General features: G+C 45.8%; 1 protein-coding gene across 6 annotated transcripts; it reads left to right on the top strand.

Moving 5' to 3' along the window:
- The first annotated feature begins 63 nt into the window (after positions 1-63).
- On the top strand, positions 64-22,527 carry LOC129191205 (stromal interaction molecule 1-like). Of its 6 annotated transcripts, none has more exons than XM_054794321.1 (14): positions 64-228; positions 1,154-1,287; positions 5,513-5,643; positions 9,277-9,391; positions 9,923-10,034; positions 10,170-10,285; positions 12,848-13,025; positions 15,471-15,648; positions 15,891-16,058; positions 16,132-16,232; positions 16,618-16,850; positions 17,446-17,526; positions 17,931-17,994; positions 20,867-22,527. In XM_054794321.1, exons 2-14 carry the CDS (start codon positions 1,182-1,184, stop codon positions 21,360-21,362), a joined length of 2,079 nt encoding a protein of 692 aa, XP_054650296.1. In that variant the 5' UTR covers positions 64-228; positions 1,154-1,181; the 3' UTR covers positions 21,363-22,527. The 6 variants fall into 6 exon arrangements, with proteins under 6 accessions (XP_054650296.1, XP_054650301.1, XP_054650299.1 ...); XM_054794326.1 differs by lacking the exon at positions 17,446-17,526 and adding an exon at positions 17,263-17,323 and having other exon boundaries at positions 20,867-21,014; XM_054794322.1 differs by having other exon boundaries at positions 86-208.
- The last annotated feature ends 261 nt before the right edge of the window (positions 22,528-22,788 follow it).

The raw sequence follows: 22,788 nt of genomic DNA on the forward strand, positions 1-22,788 counted from the left end.
AACCGTACTGACTCTAGCCTTTAGGGGGCGACCGTTGCTGCTTGACAACCCAGGGAACACCAAAGCGTAGAAGAAGAGCCCCCCACTTGTCTCTTGCACATTCTGCGGCTTTTTCGGTTCAGTCCCTCGGTCGGGGGGAAAGACCGAGAGACTTTTGGAGGGAGTTATCGTCCTCGTGTTTGCTCCCACTCGGATGTTCACTGCGATGGTAATGCACGACTAACAAAAGTACGTATCTGACGGCTCTTTTTCGTGACTAATCTTAAGTTTTGCCCCTCAATTGAACGCCGCAGCGTGTCACTACTTACAGTGCAGATGTGGTAGCTTGACTTGCGGTGACTTGGAGTTAGCTCAACATCAAGTGGTCGTAAACATCCCACTGGGACTTTTAACAGTCGATAAACTTAATAGAGACAGCTCTTTGCAAGCTTTGATGTGAATAATGTGTAAGCACAGTGGAACTGGTGGGTGAGTTCACTTCCTCGTTAGCTTATGTGCCATCTAGCTAGCTAGTAGGTACTCCAGTAGAATTAGCGATCTTGCTAACTTAACTACTGTGATTTCTTTTTGGTGGGGTTTGTTTTAGTTTGTCGTTCGCAGATTCGCCACTTTTTTAACGACGAGTAATTCCTCTATGTAGGAATAAATATTACAACCACCAGCTAATGTGAAACATCCGTGTTCATATAATCTGCTGACAGTACAATGTGCCCCCAAAAAATAACAACACAGCAGGCGCTGCGGGATTGAATGAGGTCAAACTTAAATTAACAACTGCTAGCCAAAAATATTGTATGCGCAAAAAACGAATCTGCGACTGGACCGCACGTACACTTCGACAGGGATGTTTTTAGTCATTCTCTTTAACGTTTGCACAGAGCAAATGTTAGTTTTCATAATCTTGTAATCCTATTCCCCCGAGGAGCACAAATACAGTTTTTATTTGTCTCATTTATATGTCCATGAGAGTCAGGAAGGTGAGCCTCTTTTGACAGATAATCATGTTTGTGCAACAATTTCCTTGTGTTCTGAGGTAACGTTGCAGCACTTCCTGCTATGATGACGTTCACTCTCAGAAGCAATGCTGGCTAAGATAGATGCGCTGCAAATGAATAATGCAAGCCTGATTCAACACCATTCTCATGTCTTTCAGCTGCGAAGCAATCACAGAGTTCAAGAAAATGGTGACCTTGTGGATATTTTGCTTGTGTCTCATCGGAGGAAGTCGGACAGATAAGTCAAGTTCGCCCACAGCGGACGGCCAAATGGCAGAAAATGGAATATCAGGTGAGCCATCAGTCATGACATTAATTGGTGTCAAAAGTTTGGCAGCTGTACTGTTGCAGTGCTGTCTGCATGCGTCTTTTGTTGTTATGCAGGCACTATATGTGGCCATGCTGAGAATAGTCCGGCCCGCATTCTCCAATAAGCCACGTCCTCCAACAAACATCAACCCGCTTAGTCAGACAGGAAGCAGTTGACCTAATGGGCCGCCGGTGTTGTTTATCATTTGCAGAGTTATGGTCAAGCAGTAACACTGCTTCCGAAATAGTACAACATAATGGATTTTTAACGTACACTTAAAGTTGAATGAGCTCTCGTGCAGACTGTAATTCAGTCCACTTGTTAGAAAGGCAATAACCGGCAGTGTAGTGTGTCAAAAGGGTGTCGCAAAGACAAAAAAACAATTAACCCTAAATAATATATATACTCAGTCACTGATATCGCAGTATAGCACATTCTTATCCGCCTTTGTTTGTTCAGACTTTGTTCAGTGTTGGCGCTCCATGTATTCAGGACAGTGTCACAAAAAAAGGGTGAAATAAGGTCAGCTTTTAAAAGCAGTGGACACCAGATTGTTCTTTATCCCCCTCCCAATCCTTTCATTCTTTTGTAGGTCAGTGTTGAAATGTTTTGCATTTTTTGGCACTAAAACACCATTAAATGTCAGCCGCTCTGGAGTGCTAATGGTGGCTACCGTGATGTTAAAGTGAAGATAAATGACTACCACCGAATAGTACCACCTGTATTTTATTCCTCAACAGGAAAAGAGGTGCAGCATTTTTTTTATTCAAGTGGACATTGCATTGCACCGGGTGATTAATATTAGCTAATATTACCTTTATTAGATTGAATATGTCAAGTTGTTAAAATGTGGTTTTCATTATTGTTATACAGTTGTGGATTGTGTGTGTTTGCCACACTTCTTACATACATGCTCCTCAAGCTCCGGGAAGCCATAGAATGTGACAGAATTCATTCTTTACCGTACTTTTCTCAGCAGTAACTACTTTGCTTACGCCATTGAAGGCATATGGCTTCTGTAGTCTACGGCCGACGTCTTGCATAACTAGAGTTCTTTAAAAAAAAAAAAAAAAAAAAAAGCAGGCTGACTGGTTTGCAAATCTCTTATCAGGTCATCTGAGTTTTTTTGCAAGGCAAATGAGGTTAAAAAGTGCCAAGTTGGCCGTATGAGTCGCAGCAGGTGAAGCCTTTCACATGGCCACCTGTCATTCTTTGTTGTTACCATGGTGATCCAGTGTGTGCATTATTGGTATGTTGCCCTCCCGGTTCTGGTGCTCAAAACCTTCTGGTTTGGTGCCTTCCAGCAGTAAATTCACAAATCTGATGCACAAACTTGAAGGCTTCACTGATGCACACACTTTGCTCTGTTCAGTCTCTCTCGCTTGTCATAACATGTGCCTCTGGGAATAAAGAGAGCACTAGATGGTATGTGAACATCGCACGGCACATTTTACTGCTTTGAGTATGAGACTAGTTACTTACTTAACTTTCTGCGTATCCTTCTTTTTAAAAACGGTATCCTTTTGTAATAAGTGTTAGGGAAAAAAATGCGAAAGAAGAAAGTCAACACCTGAGATGGTCATTTGGTGCTTGGTGTACGGTGACCTCGTGAGCATGTGATGACAGCCTGTCTGTTTTAGTACGTGTACAACTATACAACAATGCCACAACATAAACACAAATAAGGCTAATTTTACATAAAATAACAGTTTATTTACAAATACAACACCATGAACTATTTATAATGTTCACATTTGGAACTAAAGTGTGCGTGTGCATGCGTTAAAATTTCCCTACAATCCGTAACCTTCTGCACACTACACTCCTCCACGCTCTCTCACTTACTCTTTTTTTTTTTGTCATGTGCATTTTTTTCGTCCACATGATCTCTGCTGAGCTCCTATCAAATGCACTTCTGCTACCTTGTGGCCGTTTGTATCGCTTAAAACTGCCATAAAAGTGACATCTATTAGTGTATAGCTGCCTCATCACCTCTTTTTGCCTACATATAAATACGTCTTTGGGGTCGGGCATTCGGGTTTATAAAAAGGTATAAGTACTTCTTTTTTACTGTATGAGTTAACGATACCACCTGCAGAAATTTCCCATCCATGAGCCACGTCCGTGCTTTAATGCTGACAGCAAATGTATGCAGAAGGACATCAGCAAAAAGAGTGCTGGGGAACGTAGCCGTCTCCACTGCAGCCGTCCTCCTCACCCGCGCCGACTGACGCATTCATGTCCACATAAAACAGTTGAACATCACAAAGTCTTAACACTACACAACCTGCAGGGTCGCTACGATAGCACACTCGCCTGTAGAGAGGCGGTTGTTAGAGCTTCATGTGAAGTAATCACTAATGATTGTAATGTGGCAACCCGGAGATTGTATGCAACGTTAAGAGTTCTGTGTTGTCCGAGGTGTCTGTGAAGCCTTGAACACGTCAGGCTGAGCGCCCGTGTGTGTGCGGTGCTGCATGTATGCAGACGGCTACGTTGGCTGATATTCTTTTGGCGTGGTTGCATATTACAGCGAATAGAGCTCTGGTATTTGCAATTGTATCAGCAGATATGCAACTTCAGGTATCAGGATCGGATGGGAGGTGAAAAAATGTGTATTGATGCAAAAGTCTGGACTTATGGGACAGAGAATTTGAGTGAAATTGTACAACTTTGGGGTTTATTCTGCTTTATGGTTTCACTGCACATAGTTTTTATTGGGCAGCCATGCATTCTTATTCCTTTCTAAAAACAGAGAGACAGTATGTTCATACATGCTGTGCACCCCTTATTTTCAAATGCACACGGAAGCTGACTGTTTGCTGCACGTCATGCCGCTTCACACAGCTCCACATCTGCACTGCATTCCTGCAAATGTACTTTGTCCCTGCTTCAAACAGATCAACTTTCTGCAGCTAAACTCACACAAGTGAAATCATTGTCTTTGGCCCACAGAAACAAAGAGGAAGTGTTATTAGCCACTTTGAGAGTCTTTCTCTAAAACCTCATCATCAGGTTAGAAACCTACGGGTAATAATGGACTAGGATCTGAACTTTCACAGCCACATGAAATCAGCTTTTTACCAGCTAAAAAGCATTGCCAAAATCAAGAGAATACTGTCTAAGCCAGATTTAGAGAGACTCATCCAAGCCTTTGTCTCCAGCAGGCTAGACTACTGTAACGCCTTCTCACCCGGTTCTCTAAACTAGCTGTAAAACAGCTGCAGTTCATCCACAATGCTGCTGCTCAAGTCCTGACTAGAACCAGGAAATATGAGCACATTAGTCCAGTACTCGGGTCTCTGCACTGGCTTCCTTCCACTCAGAGAATAGACTTGAAAGCAGCTCTGCTTGTGTACAAGTCTTTTCATGGTCTAGATGGCCAAAGTACATCTCTGACATGTTAGAGCCACATGAACCATTTCGGGCTTTGAGAAGCTCAGGGAGGGGTGTCCTGCGGGTGCCCAGAGTCAGGACTACACAGTTTGGCGGTTTTATGCTGCCACAATCTGGAACAGTCTTCCGGAAGATGTGCAACAATCCTCAACTTTGGCAATGTTCAAATCCAGGCTGGAAAGACTTCTATTCAACTGTGCATACCACAACTCTAACTATTTCATCTGCACTCTTCATTTTTATTTCATTTTTTTGTTGTATGGAATGATTTATGGAATTTTAGGTAATGATTTTCGAATGAGTTCATGTTTTTATGGAATGATTTTCCCCTTCTTTTCTGTAAAGCACTTTGGATGATTACCTTGTGTACGAATGTTGCTCTAGAATTAAACCTGCCCTGCCTTGCCATTCCCAACAAGGTCTCCTATATGTGTGAGCAACCGCATCTGTGAGACTTCAGGAAAGAGAGAAGGTGCTTGGGCGGCGGGGGGTTGGTTGTGGGGAGGAAGACGGGAGTCATTCAATAAGACTTCACTGACAAATTGCCCAATTACGTAATTACATCGTCATCCTTCAGTCTCACTAACAAACGCATGTCAATACTTCAAACAGACGATGATGAATCCAAGCTTTTAAATGGGGTCCTTGTCTAAAGAAGCCTCAGCACAGGAAGCTATGGTGGTTTAGCGAGGGCAGCCCAGATGGGGACTGTGCTCTTAAAAACACAAAATATTGAAAGCCAGGAACTGCACAATAACAACAGATCTACCAGTGTGTTTTTCATGCACTTCTATGTGACCTCCTCCACCAGATTTTTGTCGCATTGACGAGCCGCTGTGCAGGGATGAGAATGGCGTTCTCAGTTATGAGGCCATCCGCAGCATCCACAAGCAGATGGACGATGATAAAAATGGCAACGTGGACGTGGTGGAGACAGACGGGGTAGGTACAACCAGATGACAGTCTTCACTCCTGTGAAGATTCGGTTCAAGAAGGTCATTAATAATGTCATTCCTTCGTCCAGGTATTGTCATTTGTATGCCCCACTGCCCTTTCCGTGCACGTTGTGTCAATAATTAACGTAAAGCACACAGGGCTGGACCCTCATGTTGGTCCCGCATTGCTGCGAATGAACACGTTTATATAGTTTCTTTAAAACAATAACTTTAGTGTGAGCCGCTCTTCATCATCAGAGCTGCTTGTGGTCAATTTATCATGCTTGCTCATCTGTAAACAGGCCGGCGAGGCCTCCGGGTGGCTTCCTCCCGAGTCCCATGGTGCTTTGATTCAAGCCAAAGGAGGCGGTGCCGTCACTGCTCCCGTTTATGCTTTGATCGGACAAAGATTTTGAATGCTTGTATGACAAAGTGGAAAAGATGCTGGAGTCTTACTGCTCGGAATGATTTCACTCCACACATTTACGTGTTCATCATTTGTCTTTTTTCACGGGGACTGTAAGGTACACCAGTCAAAAAATGCGTCATGAAGAGGGGAGAAAAAAAAGTCGCAATGGACATAAATTGCATTTATTTAGAAACGTATTCTACAAAATTCAAGACGAAGAACATACAATCTGGAAAGGCAAGTTATTCAACAACACAATAGCACACAGAACAACAGGCTGAATAGGTTCCAGTATGCTAGTGTAACACATTAACAGTTATTCAGCTACACAATTGCACGAAGAACATACCTGGGAGGCTGATTAGGCTAAATGAACATAACAAGCCAGTGAGTCCAACAAGCAATTTACCGGAAGCTCACCAAGCTCCCGATCTCATTCCACATCACTGAATGGTAGGAGCAGCATTAGTTGCTAAAAGTGTCATAGAGCGCACTGTCTCGGTTGAGTTAGCAATTTAATGCAAACAACCATTAAAGTGAAATAGGCTGTTCAACAGCTGATCAAAAGATTAAGACTACAGCCTTTAAAAGCCCAATTCTTCGGGAAAAATACTGATTTAGTGTCATTTTTTGTCAGGTATTCACACTGCAATGAGCTCTTGATGGCAAAGGCAACAAAGCCTCGGATTGTTGAGTTGCGTAAGCAAGGTGTCTCACAGCGTGCTGTTATGTTGAGGTTGGATGCAGTCGTTTGAATCAGAATGGAGCAATAGTAAATAGGGTTACATATAAGGATAATACCACTACACATATTTACATAGAGTGATTGTAATTCTAATGGTATTTACTAGGGATGAGCCGGATACTTGTTATAAACGAGTATCCATTATGGATAATGCGTTTTGCCGAATACGAGCATGAAACGAGTGCATCTCGTCATTATCCGTAATCGTGATGAAAAATCCTTATTGTGTATTCACTCTTCACGCTCTGTGATTGGCCAGTCACAAACAGCGACCGCCCCTCCCGAGACAGACTGGAGCCACAGAGGAGTCGATCAGTGCCTCATTCACGTACACGGTGCAATTAGCAAGTTGAAAAGGGCTCGTCTGGCGTTGCCCACTGCCTCCACTTTGTTAGGTCGTCCTCAGCTCGCCTCTATTTCGGTTTGTATCTAAAGTTACTTGGTGAACTTGTTTGGTAAAGCACGCAACAAGACAGCGCTGTGCAGGCGTATCTTGCGTCAGTCACCCATACAGCTCAATTGGGGTAGCATTACCGCTTTTTTTTTTTCCTCCAAATGTATTTTTGTCTTATTCCATGAAGTCATCGTGAAACAGGCGTGCTACTTACAATATACGAATTTTGTTAATTTTCAGTGGGCGGTGGTAACTGTAACATGCATTGACTGGCCACTACATTAGGTACACCTGCACAGTAGAAGAGCTGCATCGAACATTCTGCCTGTATGGCTGTCATATGACATTATAGACATAAGCATGGTCAAATATTACACCCCTCTCAATACGTTGCAGTATGCACATTGCAATCTTGAATGAATGAATGGATATTTACATGAATCACCAACTCCACACAGATCATTAAAAATAATTAAATAAGTCTTCCTGATCACCTGCACACATACACAGTACACGCGTAGCTGAATAATAAACAAGAAATATAGCAACTTCTCAACAATTCATGTCAATTTCACACTTATAATATAATGTACAGATTTAAGCCCCACCCAGTTCTGGTTAAACCACACCCACTTCCAGTTTATGCCCCGCCCACTCTGAGTACAGACGCAGATTAGGATAATTTAGATGGGTGAACTGATACGGACACACATCATGGTGTACTTGCTCACAACTAGTATTTACAAGGTGGTGGGGGGGTTCTGCTATTAAAATAGTTTTGGCAAATGGTGCTCTGTATCGCTTAATGGAGGGGTAGAATTGGAGCAGTTTGTGGGCGGGGTGAGCAGCGATGTTGCCTGCCCTCTTCTTGGCTCTGGACCGGTACAGTTCCTCTATGGCGGGCAAGCTGGTCCCGATGGTTTTCTCTGCGGACCTGATTGTCTGTTAAACTTCTTGAAAGATCCTAATTATAGTTGGTTATGGTTGTGGAACTAAAAGGTCAAGAGGTAGACCCAAAAATTGTCACTGGCCCTGAGCCGGAGGATCCAATTGGCTGTCCATCAAGACATAGGACGATCCTCGGCCCAATTGAAGATGGTTACTGGTACCGAGTGCAGTCCAGTAACCATCAGATGACATCTGTGAGAAAGAGGTTTTAAGAACAACAAACATCTTCAGACGCTTCACAGGTCTCCTTCAAGGCCACAAAATTGCCAGAATTTAGTATTTGCACGCGGACACCAAACATGGGACATTGAAAATTGAAAGTTTTATGCTCTGATAAAAGGCAAATGGAACCTTGACAGTCCTGATGGCTTCCAACGTTCCTTGCATGCCAACGAGATCCCAACTCAGATGTTTTCCACATGGCACAGTGGAGGGGGCGCCATCATGATCTGGGGATGCTTTTTCTTTCAATAAACAATGGAGCTTCAGGTTGTGCAGGGGCGTCAAACGGCCGCTGGATGTGAGGAGATGTTGCAGGGGGCATCCCTTGTGACTGAAGGCCCTCATCTGTGTGGTGATGACTGGCTTTTTCAACAGGATAACGCTGCAGTCCACAATGTCTGCCTGACAAAGGACTTCTTCCAGAGGAATAACATCACTCTTTTGGACTATCCTGAGTCTTCCCCTGATCTAAACCCAGTTTTAGGTGGCTTTTGTGTGTGCTATGGTCCTAAATTTTTGATCAGCGTATTTCTTCGTCCCTCTATCCATTCATCAAACAAGCAAGAGAAGCATGATGTCTTTCAGCCATGCTTGATGACAAGGCTCTTGTGGGTTCAAGGTAAAAAAGCACTGACATGGTGACTGGTGAGTTGGCCCACAATGTGGTCAGCAACAAGATACTGTAGCCAACCTTTGAATACTCACAGTCGAGAGGTTGAATTCAGTGGCGATAGTAATCGCGACTTCTTATCTAACTTCAGATGTTTGACGTGCTGTTTTTATGTACAACACATAGATAAGAGTACTGTAAGTTCTCTGATGTCCTGGCACATCATTCCCACTTAGGCTGAGACAATGATGTGCTAGTCACATGTAAATCCAAAGTCTGTTCTGCAAACCAAATCATGTGCTTGCCCTGCAGTTCCTGAGGGAGGATCTGAACTACCACGACCCCAAGGCCAAACACAACAGCTTCCATGGGGATGACCAGTTCATCAGCGTGGAGGACCTGTGGAACACATGGAAGGGCTCTGAAGGTATCCGAGTTAACTTTCAGTTATTCTTGACATGAGATGGTTGAAAGGTCAAATCAGTGGTAAATGTGGTGGTCCTCACTCACTGTGACCCTTTTACTTGTCTTCCTTGTGACTGTGACTGCCAGATAATCACAAGATAAATCACATTTAGCCTTTCCCATGCCAGCCTAGTCAGCCTCTCCACCTTCTCACCCGCGCCATCCGGTCAAGGCGGCTCGATCGGCCAGCGTGTCGAGGAAATTGCGCCGCATTTGGCGACATGCTCTAGCCTGTCATCACAAAATCAGCACACACACGCATCAGCCTTCTCTCAACTGGCAAGTCTGTTCAGACCATGAGGGCTCTTTCATGTGCTGTGCCATATCTCGTCTTTTACACCCTTTCTGCCGGCTGCCTTTTTCACACTCATAGTACACTTCACACCAGCAGCTGTGGAGCAGGCTATTTAGTAGATACAGGAGAGGAGCAAAATGTATCACATCCAAAGGCAAATTTGAGATAAATTACACCATAAATGACTGTTTTTCTCAGTGTATAACTGGACTGTGGACGAGGTGGTTGAGTGGCTCATCACCTACGTGGAACTGCCACAGTATGTGGAGGCCTTCCGCAAGATGAGCTTTAACGGGAGCACCATGCCGAGGTAAGGCGGCACAAACTGTTTGTTTTTAGGAAATGTATTCCTATTTTAATAAGCTGCAATTCATCATTTTAAACTACATGATGTGTGGTGTATTTCCCACTTTTGAGGATTGAACACGTGTCGGCTCTTCCTCAGGCTGGCTGTGAAGAACAACACTCTGACGCACACAATCCTCAAGATTCTGGATCGCAGCCACGTTCAAAAGTTGCAGCTCAAATCTTTGGACACCGTGCTGTTCGGAGCGCCTCTCAGTAAGTGGCGTCATTGCATCATTTGCAACTTTTTTTTTTTCTTTTTAAACGGCAATGTGTGATACTCATGCTTGTTCATGCATCACTGATTAGTTCCACATGCTTCTCAACTTGAAAGGAGCCGAGTGGCAGGGAGAGATTGCAAAATATCCATAAAATACTCAGCTCAGTCGGTCTGCTGCTCAGGTGGCAGTCACGTGTGAAACCAGGAAATGTCAGGCAGTGTGATGATGGATTTATCGTGCCTGATAATCTCACCCCATGCGACCAGCTAGTGCGTGCGCTTGCCAGTTAATACAAATTGGTAGCATCAAGCAACTATGCAACGCTAGCTGTCCTACATTGACATACTTGCTACTAAAAAAAAAAAAAATGTGAAAAGGGAATTTTAATACGGAAGAAAGCGCATTGTGTGGTGGTCTGTGTGTGGCATGTATCACCGTGGTTTTGGTCGCACCTAGAGGAAGATGCAAGCGAGCGGCGTCTGGCTTTGACAGCCTCTCAAAGCGACGAGCTCACGCCGACTGTGACTTTCTCGCTGCAGCAGCATTTTAAGACACGCACACAATGAGCCCCTGGTCTTTCAGGCCAACATTATGCAACTGAACACTCTGATTAAAGCACATCTGCGTCTGCCCGTTTCCAACCGTAGAGCTGCAGGAAAGAGCGCAATCCAGCTGTACATTTTCTTCCTCAAGTTAAAGTAGTTTAGGGCAGGTGTATGTGAGTGTTGAACGCTTCCCTTGTGTCAGCGTGAGCTGCGCAGCTGCATTTCATTTCGGGGTGTGCTTTGGACGCCACTCATGTGTGAAAGGAGACACTCAGCTGACTGGTAAACCTATTTGGCTTCCTGTTTAAGCAACTTCAAGAAGGAACTTTGGAAATCTTTTTCCTTGAAAGCTGGGTGCACATTTTACAGAGCAACAAAATAAAAAGAGTAGTGGACCATAACAACACTGTAGGACAGTGTGGCTGTCGGACAGGTCTAAACCTGATCTGAGGACACACCCAAATATTTGTATCCTCTTACTTTTGAATATTTAATTACCTCTGTTTTCATCTGCCAAGGTGTGGCTGGGTTTATGTTTATGTGTATGTGTATATGTATATGTATATGTACATGTACATGTGTATTTGTATATTTAAAATGATGCAAAATACAGCCATGGCCCTTATGGTATTTTGTGGATATTTGACTGTGGGGAAAATTAGCAATGAATACATTAAATGAAATAGTTTTGTCCTTTTTTTTTAGGGAACCCTGGTTGCCTGTTGTTAATATAATATGAATTAAGGCACAAAAATAATGTGTACACTAAACACTAAGAGGCTCACCAGGAGTGTAATGATTCATTTTAATAAAGAATTAATTCGTATTACAATTCATGGTTGCCAATACAATTCAGGAACGATATTGGTTCATTTAAAACGATACCATTCAGTAACTCCATCCATCCATCCATTTTCTATACCGCTTCATCCTCATTAGGGTCGCGGGGGCATGCTGGAGCCTATCCCAGCTTACTTCGGGCGACAGGCGGGGTACACCCTGGACTGGTCATCAGCCAATCGCAAGGCACATATAGACAAACAACCATTCACACTCACATTCATACCTATGGACAATTTAGGGTCGCCAATTAACCTAACATGCATGTTTTTGGAATGTGGGAGGAAGCCGGAGTGCCCGGAGAAAACCCACGCGCACACGGGGAGAACATGCAAACTCCACACAGAAGGGGAGAATCGAACCCAGGTCTTCCCGATCTCCAGGCTGTTCCTGTATTGGCCAACGTGCTAACCACTAGACCACCGTGCGGCCCAATTCAGTAACTTTTAGCCAAAAATTCAACGGGTGTGATTGTGAAAGAAATACATACCTGGATACTGGACAGTGCAGGTGACGTTTCTTAGATTACTGTTTGTTGCAAGGGAATGAGGTATAAATGAATGATGGATATAAACAAACAATGAAAAACAACGATTACAGCTTTGGCCTAGTCTCTGCCTAAACATGCTGGTGATACCTGAGGCTTCTGCAGAGCTGATGTTACCTTGTGATGCTGATGCCGCGGGAACACCGCAGGTGGTGCCTGGACGGGCAGCGCTGTGTGACATCCCATGCGCCTTAGTAGGTGGGTGGAGAGATTTGAAGTGTTGCAGTGGGCGACTTATTTAGAACATCTTCTCTACAAAAGTGTTTCCACACACTGGACCCCATTGTGGCTTCATTATTTCTCGCTCGCCAGCTTGTTTGATGGCGCGTGGCGATGACGTCACAGATGGGCAGACTCAATCGAGTAGCATTTAACGTCTAAAAAATCACATGTCCATATCCATCCTGCCGTGCCTAAATCCAATGTTTATTTATTAGTATCCATGCAATCGATTGATTACCTTTTTAAACGATGTTTGATCGATATATGTCGTCTATAGTGGAAACTTTCCAGACACAGATGGATGTAGATGAATCATAGGAACATACATGGATGCATCGATGTAGTCGATGAATCGTTACACCCCTGAGGCCCACCCTTCTTTGTGTGTGTGTGTGTGTCCCAGTGAACAGACACAACCACTTGAAGGACTTCATGCTGGTGGTGTCCATCGTCATCGGGATGGGGGGCTGCTGGTTCGCCTACATCCAGAACCGCTACTCCAAGGACCACATGAAGAAGATGATGAAGGACCTGGAGGGCCTGCAGAGAGCTGAGCAGAGTCTACATGACCTCCAACAAAAGTGAGGAGAAGTGAAAGTCAGTTGGGTAATTTTGCAGGATGTGAAAGAGGCTTAGCTGCTTCTTCAGAGGTCGTTAAAAATATTCAAACGCTCTCATGAATAATATTTGTCTGTAAGGTGTTTGGAGAAAGTTCATTAGGAGTTTCAATGTGCAGTGTTCTGTTCAATCCAGTTTATCAGCTCCTGGAGCAACTTGCGAGTCCTGAAGGGTGGCCATCGTTTTACAGCAAGCGTGTGAACACCTTTTCATCTTTTGTCTTTACACGGCTTGGCTTTACGGGCCCATGAAAATAGCATGTTGAGGAGACCTTTCCAAGACTGATTAATGATCATTTCTAGCTTTTGGATCTGGCTTCAGTGATTCATTATGTTTATCTAGCATAGCAGAGTAGACCATCAGTGCCTTTTTAAGATAAAAGACTCATTTGACCCTTTTTGAGGTTGAGCAACAGCAACATCCTAGTCGTAGGTGATTGAAGCCTAAGGAACTATTCTGGGCCTGGCTAATAGGACCAGGAATGCTCAGAATGTGCTTACAAGTGCGTGCACGGTCTCTCTGATTCCTTTCAAGGATACACTAATACATTGATCTCATGCACGGCTCCTTTTCAGAGACCATAGAGGTTATTGCCGGTGGTCAGTCAGTACCGTTTCTATAGACAACCTCTTGTTGTTTTGCTCTTTACACACATTTGCCTGGATTGTCCAAGAAAAGCTTTTCAAGTAGAGTGGATCCCCACACATTTGCAGTTTAATAATTTAATTTATAATTTATTTTATACTTTTATACTCTAAATGTGAGGCATAGTTAGGTTTAGGTTTATTATGACGTTTTTGCAGAGCTGCTAGTGTCTTATCTATTTTTATGGGCCTGTCGATTACTCTGGTGGTCCCGGACTGTAACCCTTGTGAAAAGTGGGGATGGACTGTACTTGATTAACTTGATGTGCATGCATTCATAGGACGTGCCTGAGGTGCCATACAGTACTTGTGTTGCTTTCATTGTTTCATTGCGCTCTTAATGGTCATAGATTGTCAGTTTCCTGAAATCCTCACATGCTGGAATTGTAAAGGCTTTCAATGTGCCTCTGTAATGTTGAAGTGCTGGAAATGTCATTGTTTATTTTAAATCTCTTGTTTTGTTAGTACAGAAACATAATTTTGTCTGCAGGTGTTTGTGTGCAGAGTACACTTTCTATATTTAAATGCTGACTATTCTGCATTTTGGGGTGGAATCGGTGAGTTTGTGACGAGCATCAAAGTTGGAGCAATGCGTTTAAAAAGCGTGCTGACTGTTGGACTGCAGCGAGAGATATCTGTGGCTGCGCCTTTCCTCCTGATCCCACTGCCAGCTGCTTTCTTTCCATACCTTCCAGCCCGTCCTGTGGTGGTATCAAGTGGCCCGGTCTGTAGGGAGACGGTGGGAGGAGGTTTTGACCGGAGCTGGATTTCCTGGGAGCCCTTTTAGAGTGCCGCTTTGACCCTGGGCCTCTGATTCACTGCTGGGAGATGGTGTTAAGCATGACCGCTTAACATGTGGGCTCCGGCGCTAATTTGGCCGCACTGAGACTGGTGTGCAGACAGACATGGTGGAAAAAAAGCACTGGCGTCAAGGACCGGCGACAAGGACGGTGCATGTGATGGCAATGAATGAGCTTGCGGGCCACATTTTCTGGCAGTCAGGCTCATAAACACGGCAGTTAGTATCAAGAAAGTACCGCTTATTAATCACCTTTTTCTTGGAAAACGTCCCGGGAGCTACGCAGTTGGAATCTTCTCCATGGAGCCGCGCTGGTGCTTTCAAAGCTCAGCTGCAAGTGTAGAAGAGGTCACGGTTGAAGGCTTTAGCGGGACAGCCCCGACCGAGCCTCATTTTTCCACCGCAGCCCGCCTGGGTCACCTTTCATTCCCACTCTGTGCTTTACCAGGAGGAGAATGCTGCTCCTCAGTGACAGAAGACGGTATTACCAGCATCCCGTGAAATGTCACAAACACATTGCACTATTACGATGAGCTTGGACTCCAATCAAGGTCTTTTTAAAAAGGGGCCTGTGCGTGACTAAGCACTAAGTCATTAAGTCATGGGCGATAAACTCCTCCTCTGGAAGACTTTAGTAAAGTCATGCTGCGGTCTAAAAATAAGCCCCATACAAACGCACGCGTATTCAAGCATAGAGCAGCACACTGTACTGTTCTATAATTGTACGCTGACAGCTGTTCCCACTCCCGATGCCATTTTATTGTGAGCACCCCAGCAGCTGAACTGAGCTCTTTGCTCTCCTCGGTGCTCGTCAGCCATGCTCTCTGCTGACGCAAGTCATTGTTCATGCCACGCCCGCGGGCCACACTATTAGGTACACCTGCGCTAAAAACGCAGGATCATTGTTGCTGGAATACATAAAGAAATAAATTCATGTATACTTTTCACCCTTGTTTTGCCCACAGGCTGCAGATCGCCCAGGAGGAGCATCGCTCAGTGGAGGTGGAGAAGGTCAACCTGGAGCAGAAGCTGCGGGATGAGATCAGCACAGCCAAGCAGGAAGCCCAACGACTGAGGGATCTACGAGAGGGCACAGAGAATGAACTCAGCCGCCAAAAGTACGCAGAAGAGGAGCTTGAGCAGGTATTCCATTTTGATGTGGCTAATAGTGTTAAACAATAACTGTATTGGCATTTCACACTTGAAATGCGGCGTATGTTTAGCTCCATCGGGGTAAATACACCCACACTAGTGACTGGTTTTATTAAAAGCTTGGCAGGAACACAGCACAGCCCTCTTCCAAGTACAAGTAGTACTGGAAGCACAATGACTGCAAAAACATGAATTATTCTGCAGCGGTCACCTCACCTCTGCATCCGTCTCAGGTGCGCATGGCTCTGAAGAAAGCCGAGAAGGAGCTAGAGTCGCGGAGTAGCTGGTCCCCTCCGGAGGCTCTCCAGAAGTGGCTGCAGCTCACCCATGAGGTTGAGGTTCAGTACTACAACATCAAGAAGCAGAACGCAGAACGCCAGCTCCTGGTGGCCAAAGAGGGGGTACGCACGTGGGACCAAATAGAGAGAAACACTTCATCCTTTAAGATGTACTAACTTGCGTTCTTTTCCACAGGCGGAGAAGATTAAGAAAAAGAGGAACACCCTGTTTGGGACGTTCCATGTGGCGCACAGCTCTTCCCTGGATGATGTGGACCACAAAATTTTGGCAGCAAAGTAAGTCAGGATTAGTCAGGATAAGTTAGGACCCCCCTCACCCCAATACAATGTGATTGACTGAGACAGTCAGAGGTTTTAAGGTAACACTATGTTTTATTATTGGGGTTTGCAATTAGTCTATAACTGCACCGCATCCTACCGTGGGGCGTTACGTAATAGTTTGACCCTCACAGGTGCTTGTAGTTTGAAGGATGCATGCAGCTAAACAGGGCGAGCAAAATATTAGAAGCAGCTTCCAGTAGGATGTCCACATGACTGCAAACTAGAACTGCAGTACTGCCAAATACACTCGAATATACATACAAATGAAAGTTTTTATGTTTTTGTTTTTGGTTTTGTTGTGGTGTAAACGTACTGATACAAGTCGTGGATGTTCCTCCAGACAAGCGCTGGGCGAGGTTACGGCCGCCCTTCGCGAGAGGCTCCACCGCTGGCAGCAGATCGAGATCCTCACGGGTCTCACGGTCGTCAACAACCCGGGCCTGCCGTCGCTGGCGTCGGCCCTCAACCTGGACCCCAGCTTCATGGGGGGCCGAGCCACCACGCCGCAGCACTTCATCGTGACTGACGACATGGATGACCTGGACGAGGACATCATGCCCGCGACTCTGCAATGTAAGAGTTCGTGCGAATCCGTGGGGCCGTCTGCTACGGGGATTAGCAAACGAACACTTAAACACCCCAAGAGCCTGCTGGCGAAATCCAAACATCAGACCTCGTGAGGGTTTTGGACCTTGTTGGTGATGGATGTAGATGGGTGGGCTTCATTTGATGGGTGGGCTTCATTTGGTACCTACAGTATGTCAACCGTGTACATGGACTTATTTGTCAGCAGTGCTCCTGAATGCCTCTTACGGTTGGTTGTTTGACTCCAGTCCGTGATGACGAATGAAGGTTTTTTTTATGTGTCCAAAAGCCAAATATAGAATAAGAATGTTTTGTTCTGTAGTGTTTGTGGTGGACTTGTGATTTGCTGCAACAATGTAGTAAATACTGACACATTCTCTTTACAAAAATGACATTATAGCCTCTTTGGGGGGGAAGAAAAATGCATCACACAGAGGATTTGACTTACCGTGGCTGCAATAGTAAGTCTTCTAATCAACATGACTTGCACTCCCTCACAATCTCACTCCACTCTCTTCCTCCCTCACCCTGTCACACCTACACCACCACCTCTCTGGCTGCTGTCTCGTCGCCACGACCGCAGACGGCACCCGGCTGTTGGAGCGCCGAGCCAGTGACCTGTGGTCCGTGGGCGCCGACTGTCAGCCCGTGTGGAAATATCTCGGTTGGCCATTTATTACTACGTCCTCCCCTGTCAACCCACCCACACCTTAGCTGTGTCACTTGCAAACAGGAGGAACCACCAGTGTTCTCATCCAAAAAAACACCCTTTAATCTTGACCCTCGTCACCAGTCGTGCACTTCCTTGCTTCTCATAGGCACTAAATTCACAAAAGCCTTTTTATTTGATTTAAATGCAATCACCTGACTCTTAGACCCGTCTTGTGTCATTTCCTCTTGAAATCAAAGATGCGAGAAGTGCTGGGATTGTACAATCTGCTTTTATCATCAAGTCCACAAAAGAACAGAGAAGTCTCAGTCCCAGCACCTTTCGGAGTATCTTTCTGCTGATCCTGGACCAGCAGGTCATTGTGATTGCTGATAACGTTGTCGCCTTTGTGCCCACAGCTCCCAGCATGATGTCCCTGCGCCAGCGCCACATTGACCCCCACCTGGCTTTGAGCTCGCAGAGGTTGGTAGAGGGTCCCCTGCTGGAGGGCCAGCAGGGGGAGGGAAGTTCACACCCACCCAGGTGTCGCTCCACTTTCCGAGAGTCCCGCAGCCAGTCTTTCGGGCACCTGGAGAGTCTGTCTCTGCCCCCTCTGTCCTCTGCTGTGTCTCACCCCTCCATCATCTGTAGCTCTAGTCCGCAGGCCCCGCCCTCTTCCTGCTCGGCGGGGGGCGGCGTCGCCCCTCATTCCTCCCGCATTTATCACCCTTCCTTCCAGCCCATGGACCCCATTCCCGATTTCACCTTCTCCGACGTCTCCAAAGCGCACGCCGTGCGTAGCGACAGCTTTGGGTATCCGCCGCCACTGAGCTCATGTTGCATGCGTGTTAACCGCCGCCTGCCACTCACGTGCAAATATGTGGCTGCGCTCACACTCGGTGCTCGCTACTGCAGTGCCGCTCTCGTCTGAGTAACATTTGAACACTAACTGGTGCAAGTGTGAGAGTAAGTGCGACTTCTGGTGTGTGATTATTAGTATGCATAGTGTGTACATAAACGTAACTCTTGAACTGGATGGATGCCATTGGGTCTTGGGGCTCTTGGATTACTGATGTCAAGCTAGACAAGTGTTGTCATTAGTTTGCCAGGTGACCAATGAAAGGAAAACTATTTCAAAATGATGTTCCACATGATTAAGCATCCCGCAGATTTCAAGCAAAATGAGAAAGAAAAAGGATCTCTGCCGAGAAAGCATCAAATATTGCGAAGCCTTGGACAGGGCATGAAAACATTCAGTCATTCCCAAACACTTTGGTACGCTGAAGACATGAGTGGCTGATTGAGCTGATGAAAGCATCATGACAAGCGTTTTTGGAATGAAGAGCACCTGTAGAAAGCTGTCCCAGGTGTGATCAGGTATATCTGCTGGTGCCTCTCTCGTCCCATCAGCCTTGTTCAGTAACATTCCGTTTGTACTCTAGAGGTTGATGACTTGGAAGTCATCATTTAGGTTGACCATTTAGCAAAATCAGAGAGCAATCTCACTTCCTAATCATGTGAAACACAGTGTGGTGTAGACATGGACAATGATACTTGATTATTGTCATGTCTTTATACTCTGATACGCTGCGTGCTGGGTTATACATCTCTACTGTCTTGTCTATACACAGTGGAACTTGAATTTCATCTGCTGACATCTCGCACGATGATGGTTTGAATGCCAGAGTTTTGTTGGACTTTTGAGGCTGATTGGTCCAGGACATTTGGGTGAAAATGTTTAAATGGTAAACCCTGCCTGTAGAGGGCGCTCATCTGCCACGTGTAGGAGATGAGCGCGAAATGAGCCGTTCCATTTTGTGTTCCACGTTTACTCTTTTCCCCAACCTCTCACCTCTCCATCTTCCTAGTCCTTTTTTTTTTTTTTTTTTTTTTTTTTTTTTTTGGAATAATCCACAATCCTTATGTGAAACATGAACACATTTTTGTCTTTTCTGTGCATTCTAACGAGAAAAGGAGTTGGCATGAGCCAGCTAACATTGCACGTCATGGGAGGTACCTATTTCCACTATGAAGCCCTCTAACAAGGTTTTATGGATTTCCATCCATGCTGTGATCATGCATTAGCAAGTACATGGATGGTAGCGTGTAATACTTACAGTATCTTGCCGTGTTTTGATGATTTAAAACATTACCAGAACTTCTTTGCCAGGCACATTGATGTGACATAGCCCATAGCAGCTAACGCTACTTCCATCAACAACAGCAGCATGGAAACAGCGAAGGCACTTCCAACGTCTGCTCTTATTGGGATGGCTGTGTCTTCCAGCACAAGACTCAGGTCAAAAATGCTTGTAGCGAAATTGAGAGCCAGTAGTATCCACTCTTCCATCTGTCCCGTTGCAGCGGCATGAGGCAGTGTGAGTGACGCTGAGACGGGCGGCTAGCGAGGCATCGTGTTTCTCCGCCAGATGAATGTAGTTTTTCATGTTAGCTGCTACAATAACAATGCAGCTGTAGCGTGGTTAATATACAGCTCAGTCATGGGCATGGAACACTGTTGGCGTCTGTTGTTGGGGCTTCAGCATCAAAATAGGTACCTCCCTTGAGGTGCCTTGTTAGCTGGACCGCACTAACTCTTTTGCTCACGTTAGAACGCACAGAAAAGGGAAAGAAATATGCGTTCATGTTTCACAGAAGGATTGTGAATGAAGGGCAAAATAAATTTTAAAAAAGTGCCCTTTTCCTTTTAACAAGTGTAGCGTTTCAGTGTGAGCACGCGACCCCAGCGTGTAGGTAACAGCAGTTTGCCAACATTGGGCTTACGTTTGTTTGGCTCTAAAGCAACACGCACGTGGCCCGCATGGATTTTCAAACCCGCAGACGACATGCCAAGCCTGTAGGAAGAAAATTGGGATGCAGATTATTTTTTGCGTGCAGGTAGGAAAACCTTGCATGCCGCCAAGGCAGAGGAGGAGGGTGTGACCCTCGCGTGTGTCGCAAGTTTAAAAGTACCTTGTGTACATTGCCCGGCCACGGTGGGCAGCTTTCCGAGGAACACTCCGGTTCTCCTGGTCACGATAGCCGTAGGCACCCATCTTGCGATCGAAGCGAGCAGGCCGCACGAGCCTCGTACGATGCCCACACGTACACAAAGCGCACCTAGCACGCATGAATCGCACGCCGCACCCACCATTTACCATCTAACAGCTACGGCAAGCACGTGGGTGTCACGAATGACTTGCTCCATTAGTACGACACACTTGCAACCCCTCTGGTAGCCTACTTCCTGTACGTGCTGGCCACGCCCAACACATTTCCCAAAAACTGCGTGGCCCATGCGTGTGGTAACACGTACGTGGGGACGTAAGGCCTAACGTGTGTTTTCCCCACACAGGGACCTAAATCGGTCGGATTCGGACTCCTCACTCTCCCTCTCCCAAATGGGCGACCGCCTGTCGGCCTTCAGTTCCAAAAGCCACCTGATCAAGCCCACCTCCCTCCTCCACGGCCTGTCTCTCCACGACACCGCCTCGCTGCACGCGTACACCCCAAACGGCGGCAACCGTGTCCACGAGGGTGGCGAGCACCTCCCAGACAGCCCCATCCTCATGAGGAGGGCGTACGGCACGGAAGCCTCGCCCGGCCCGGGGGAGGTCAACAGCCCCACGGAGTCGTCCCGCTCCCTCAGCCCCAACTCCACCGAACCGGAAACCCCCTCGCCCACGGGAGGAGGGGGTCAGGCGGGGGCGAAGGGCAACAGCCGCATCCCGCAGCTGTCTTCCAAGAAGAGTCCACTGGAAGAGGACAGCGCCTCCACGGGGGAGGACACGGATTCCACGGCCAGCCGCAAGAAACACACCTTCAAGATCTTCAAGAAGCAGAAGAAATAAGGCAGGAAGGCGGGACTCCTGTTTGTCTTCTTTGTTCTCGTTGCTTTGGGCTCTTCAATTGTTTCCTTTCAACATTTGCCAGGTTTAAAACCTCGCGGACTGCAGGAGCAAGCTTCCTCTTTCTGCTCATGTGGGGGGGTGTTTGTATAATGCAATGTAAAGAATGTATTTATTCTGCAGTCAATTGTGCCAGTCTCCGATGGAAACGCCCCTTTCTTGGATCGCTTTGCATGTCTTGCCTTTTGTTTGATCGTCTGATCAGTCCACGGCTTGCTTTCTTTCTTCCCACGACTCAGCTGAGACCGCATCGATGACACTTCACTGTCGGCGTCGTCTGGGGGAGCAAAGGGCTCCTTTGGGTTGCAAACGTTGGCCATCTTTGTCCCTGAAAGAGCCAACTATGTTACACAGTAGCCATGAAACTTCTTTCTTGTACTGTTTTTGTTGGTTGTTGTGAGCGGGGGGAACACACACCTATTTATTTCAATCTGGGGTCTTGTTTTTAAAGATGTTTTGTGAGGACCATCCTCTTCCTGGATGACTGGGATCCAATTGTGGTATAATATGATCTTGTGTACTCTCTAGATGTATTCATGGGTGCTGGACAAGGGCTAAAGAATAACTCAGCAGTTGGGAACCAAACCACCTGTAGTGAAGGATTAGAAGACCAAGTATCCCATCAAAGTGCCAAATCCCACTTGGTTGGACACCTTTTTTGGGGGTGTTGCAGCGACCGGTCTTTTGTCTAGTATGTTTACATTGGTCGCAGAGCCTCACGTTGACTATGCATTTGTACTTGTAGGTTATTGATAACCAAACCAAGAGTCTGCTTCTCCCAAACATCAAAGCTTTTAAAAGCAGCTACTCTCACTACTGAAAAAGGCGTCATTTCTGTGTTTTTGCACGACGAGCTGTAAAGGAAACCCTGAACGTGTTTGTGTGACGCACTGTGCTGTTGATGCATGCCGAGTGCTGTAACGACACCACCCAACAGAAACTGCTCCAGCATTGACCTTAAACCTTTTTCGAGCTTCTATTTATGAATCCAGACCCTATATTTGTACAGGGGAGGGGGGAAGAAAAGAAATAACTTTTGCATCTTCTGTCATGTCTGTCTTTTATGGCACTCCTGCATGAAAGCAATAAAGTATTTTAAATGAACTGTGGGATGCTTCATGTTACTTGTTTAACATATCCTTCCATGAACTTAAACTGTACACGACTCATTGGATTATTCTTAGAAGGCCGTGCAGAGCTCTTGCTGCTCATTAGAACGTGCAAGTGCAGGGGTGTCCAAAGTGGGGGCCGGGGGCTGTTTGTTGCCTGTAGCTGTTTTTTTTTATTCTAAAAATATGATTTAACAAGAAAAATAAAAACAACCCAGCAAAAATGGAAAACTCAGCAATAATTTTACAAGTGAAAAGTC

Source organism: Dunckerocampus dactyliophorus, chromosome 12 (genome assembly GCF_027744805.1).
Source record: "Dunckerocampus dactyliophorus isolate RoL2022-P2 chromosome 12, RoL_Ddac_1.1, whole genome shotgun sequence".
NCBI classification, from domain to species: Eukaryota; Metazoa; Chordata; class Actinopteri; order Syngnathiformes; family Syngnathidae; genus Dunckerocampus; species Dunckerocampus dactyliophorus.

Bases quoted from the DNA above. Each gene is read 5' to 3' on its own strand.
- LOC129191205 (XM_054794321.1), top strand. From the start codon at position 1,182: ATGGTGACCTTGTGGATATTTTGCTTGTGTCTCATCGGAGGAAGTCGG. The intron at 1,288-5,512 runs GTGAGCCATCAG...CTCCTCCACCAG, and splicing joins GGCAGAAAATGGAATATCAG to ATTTTTGTCGCATTGACGAG. The intron at 10,035-10,169 runs GTAAGGCGGCAC...GCTCTTCCTCAG, and splicing joins AACGGGAGCACCATGCCGAG to GCTGGCTGTGAAGAACAACA.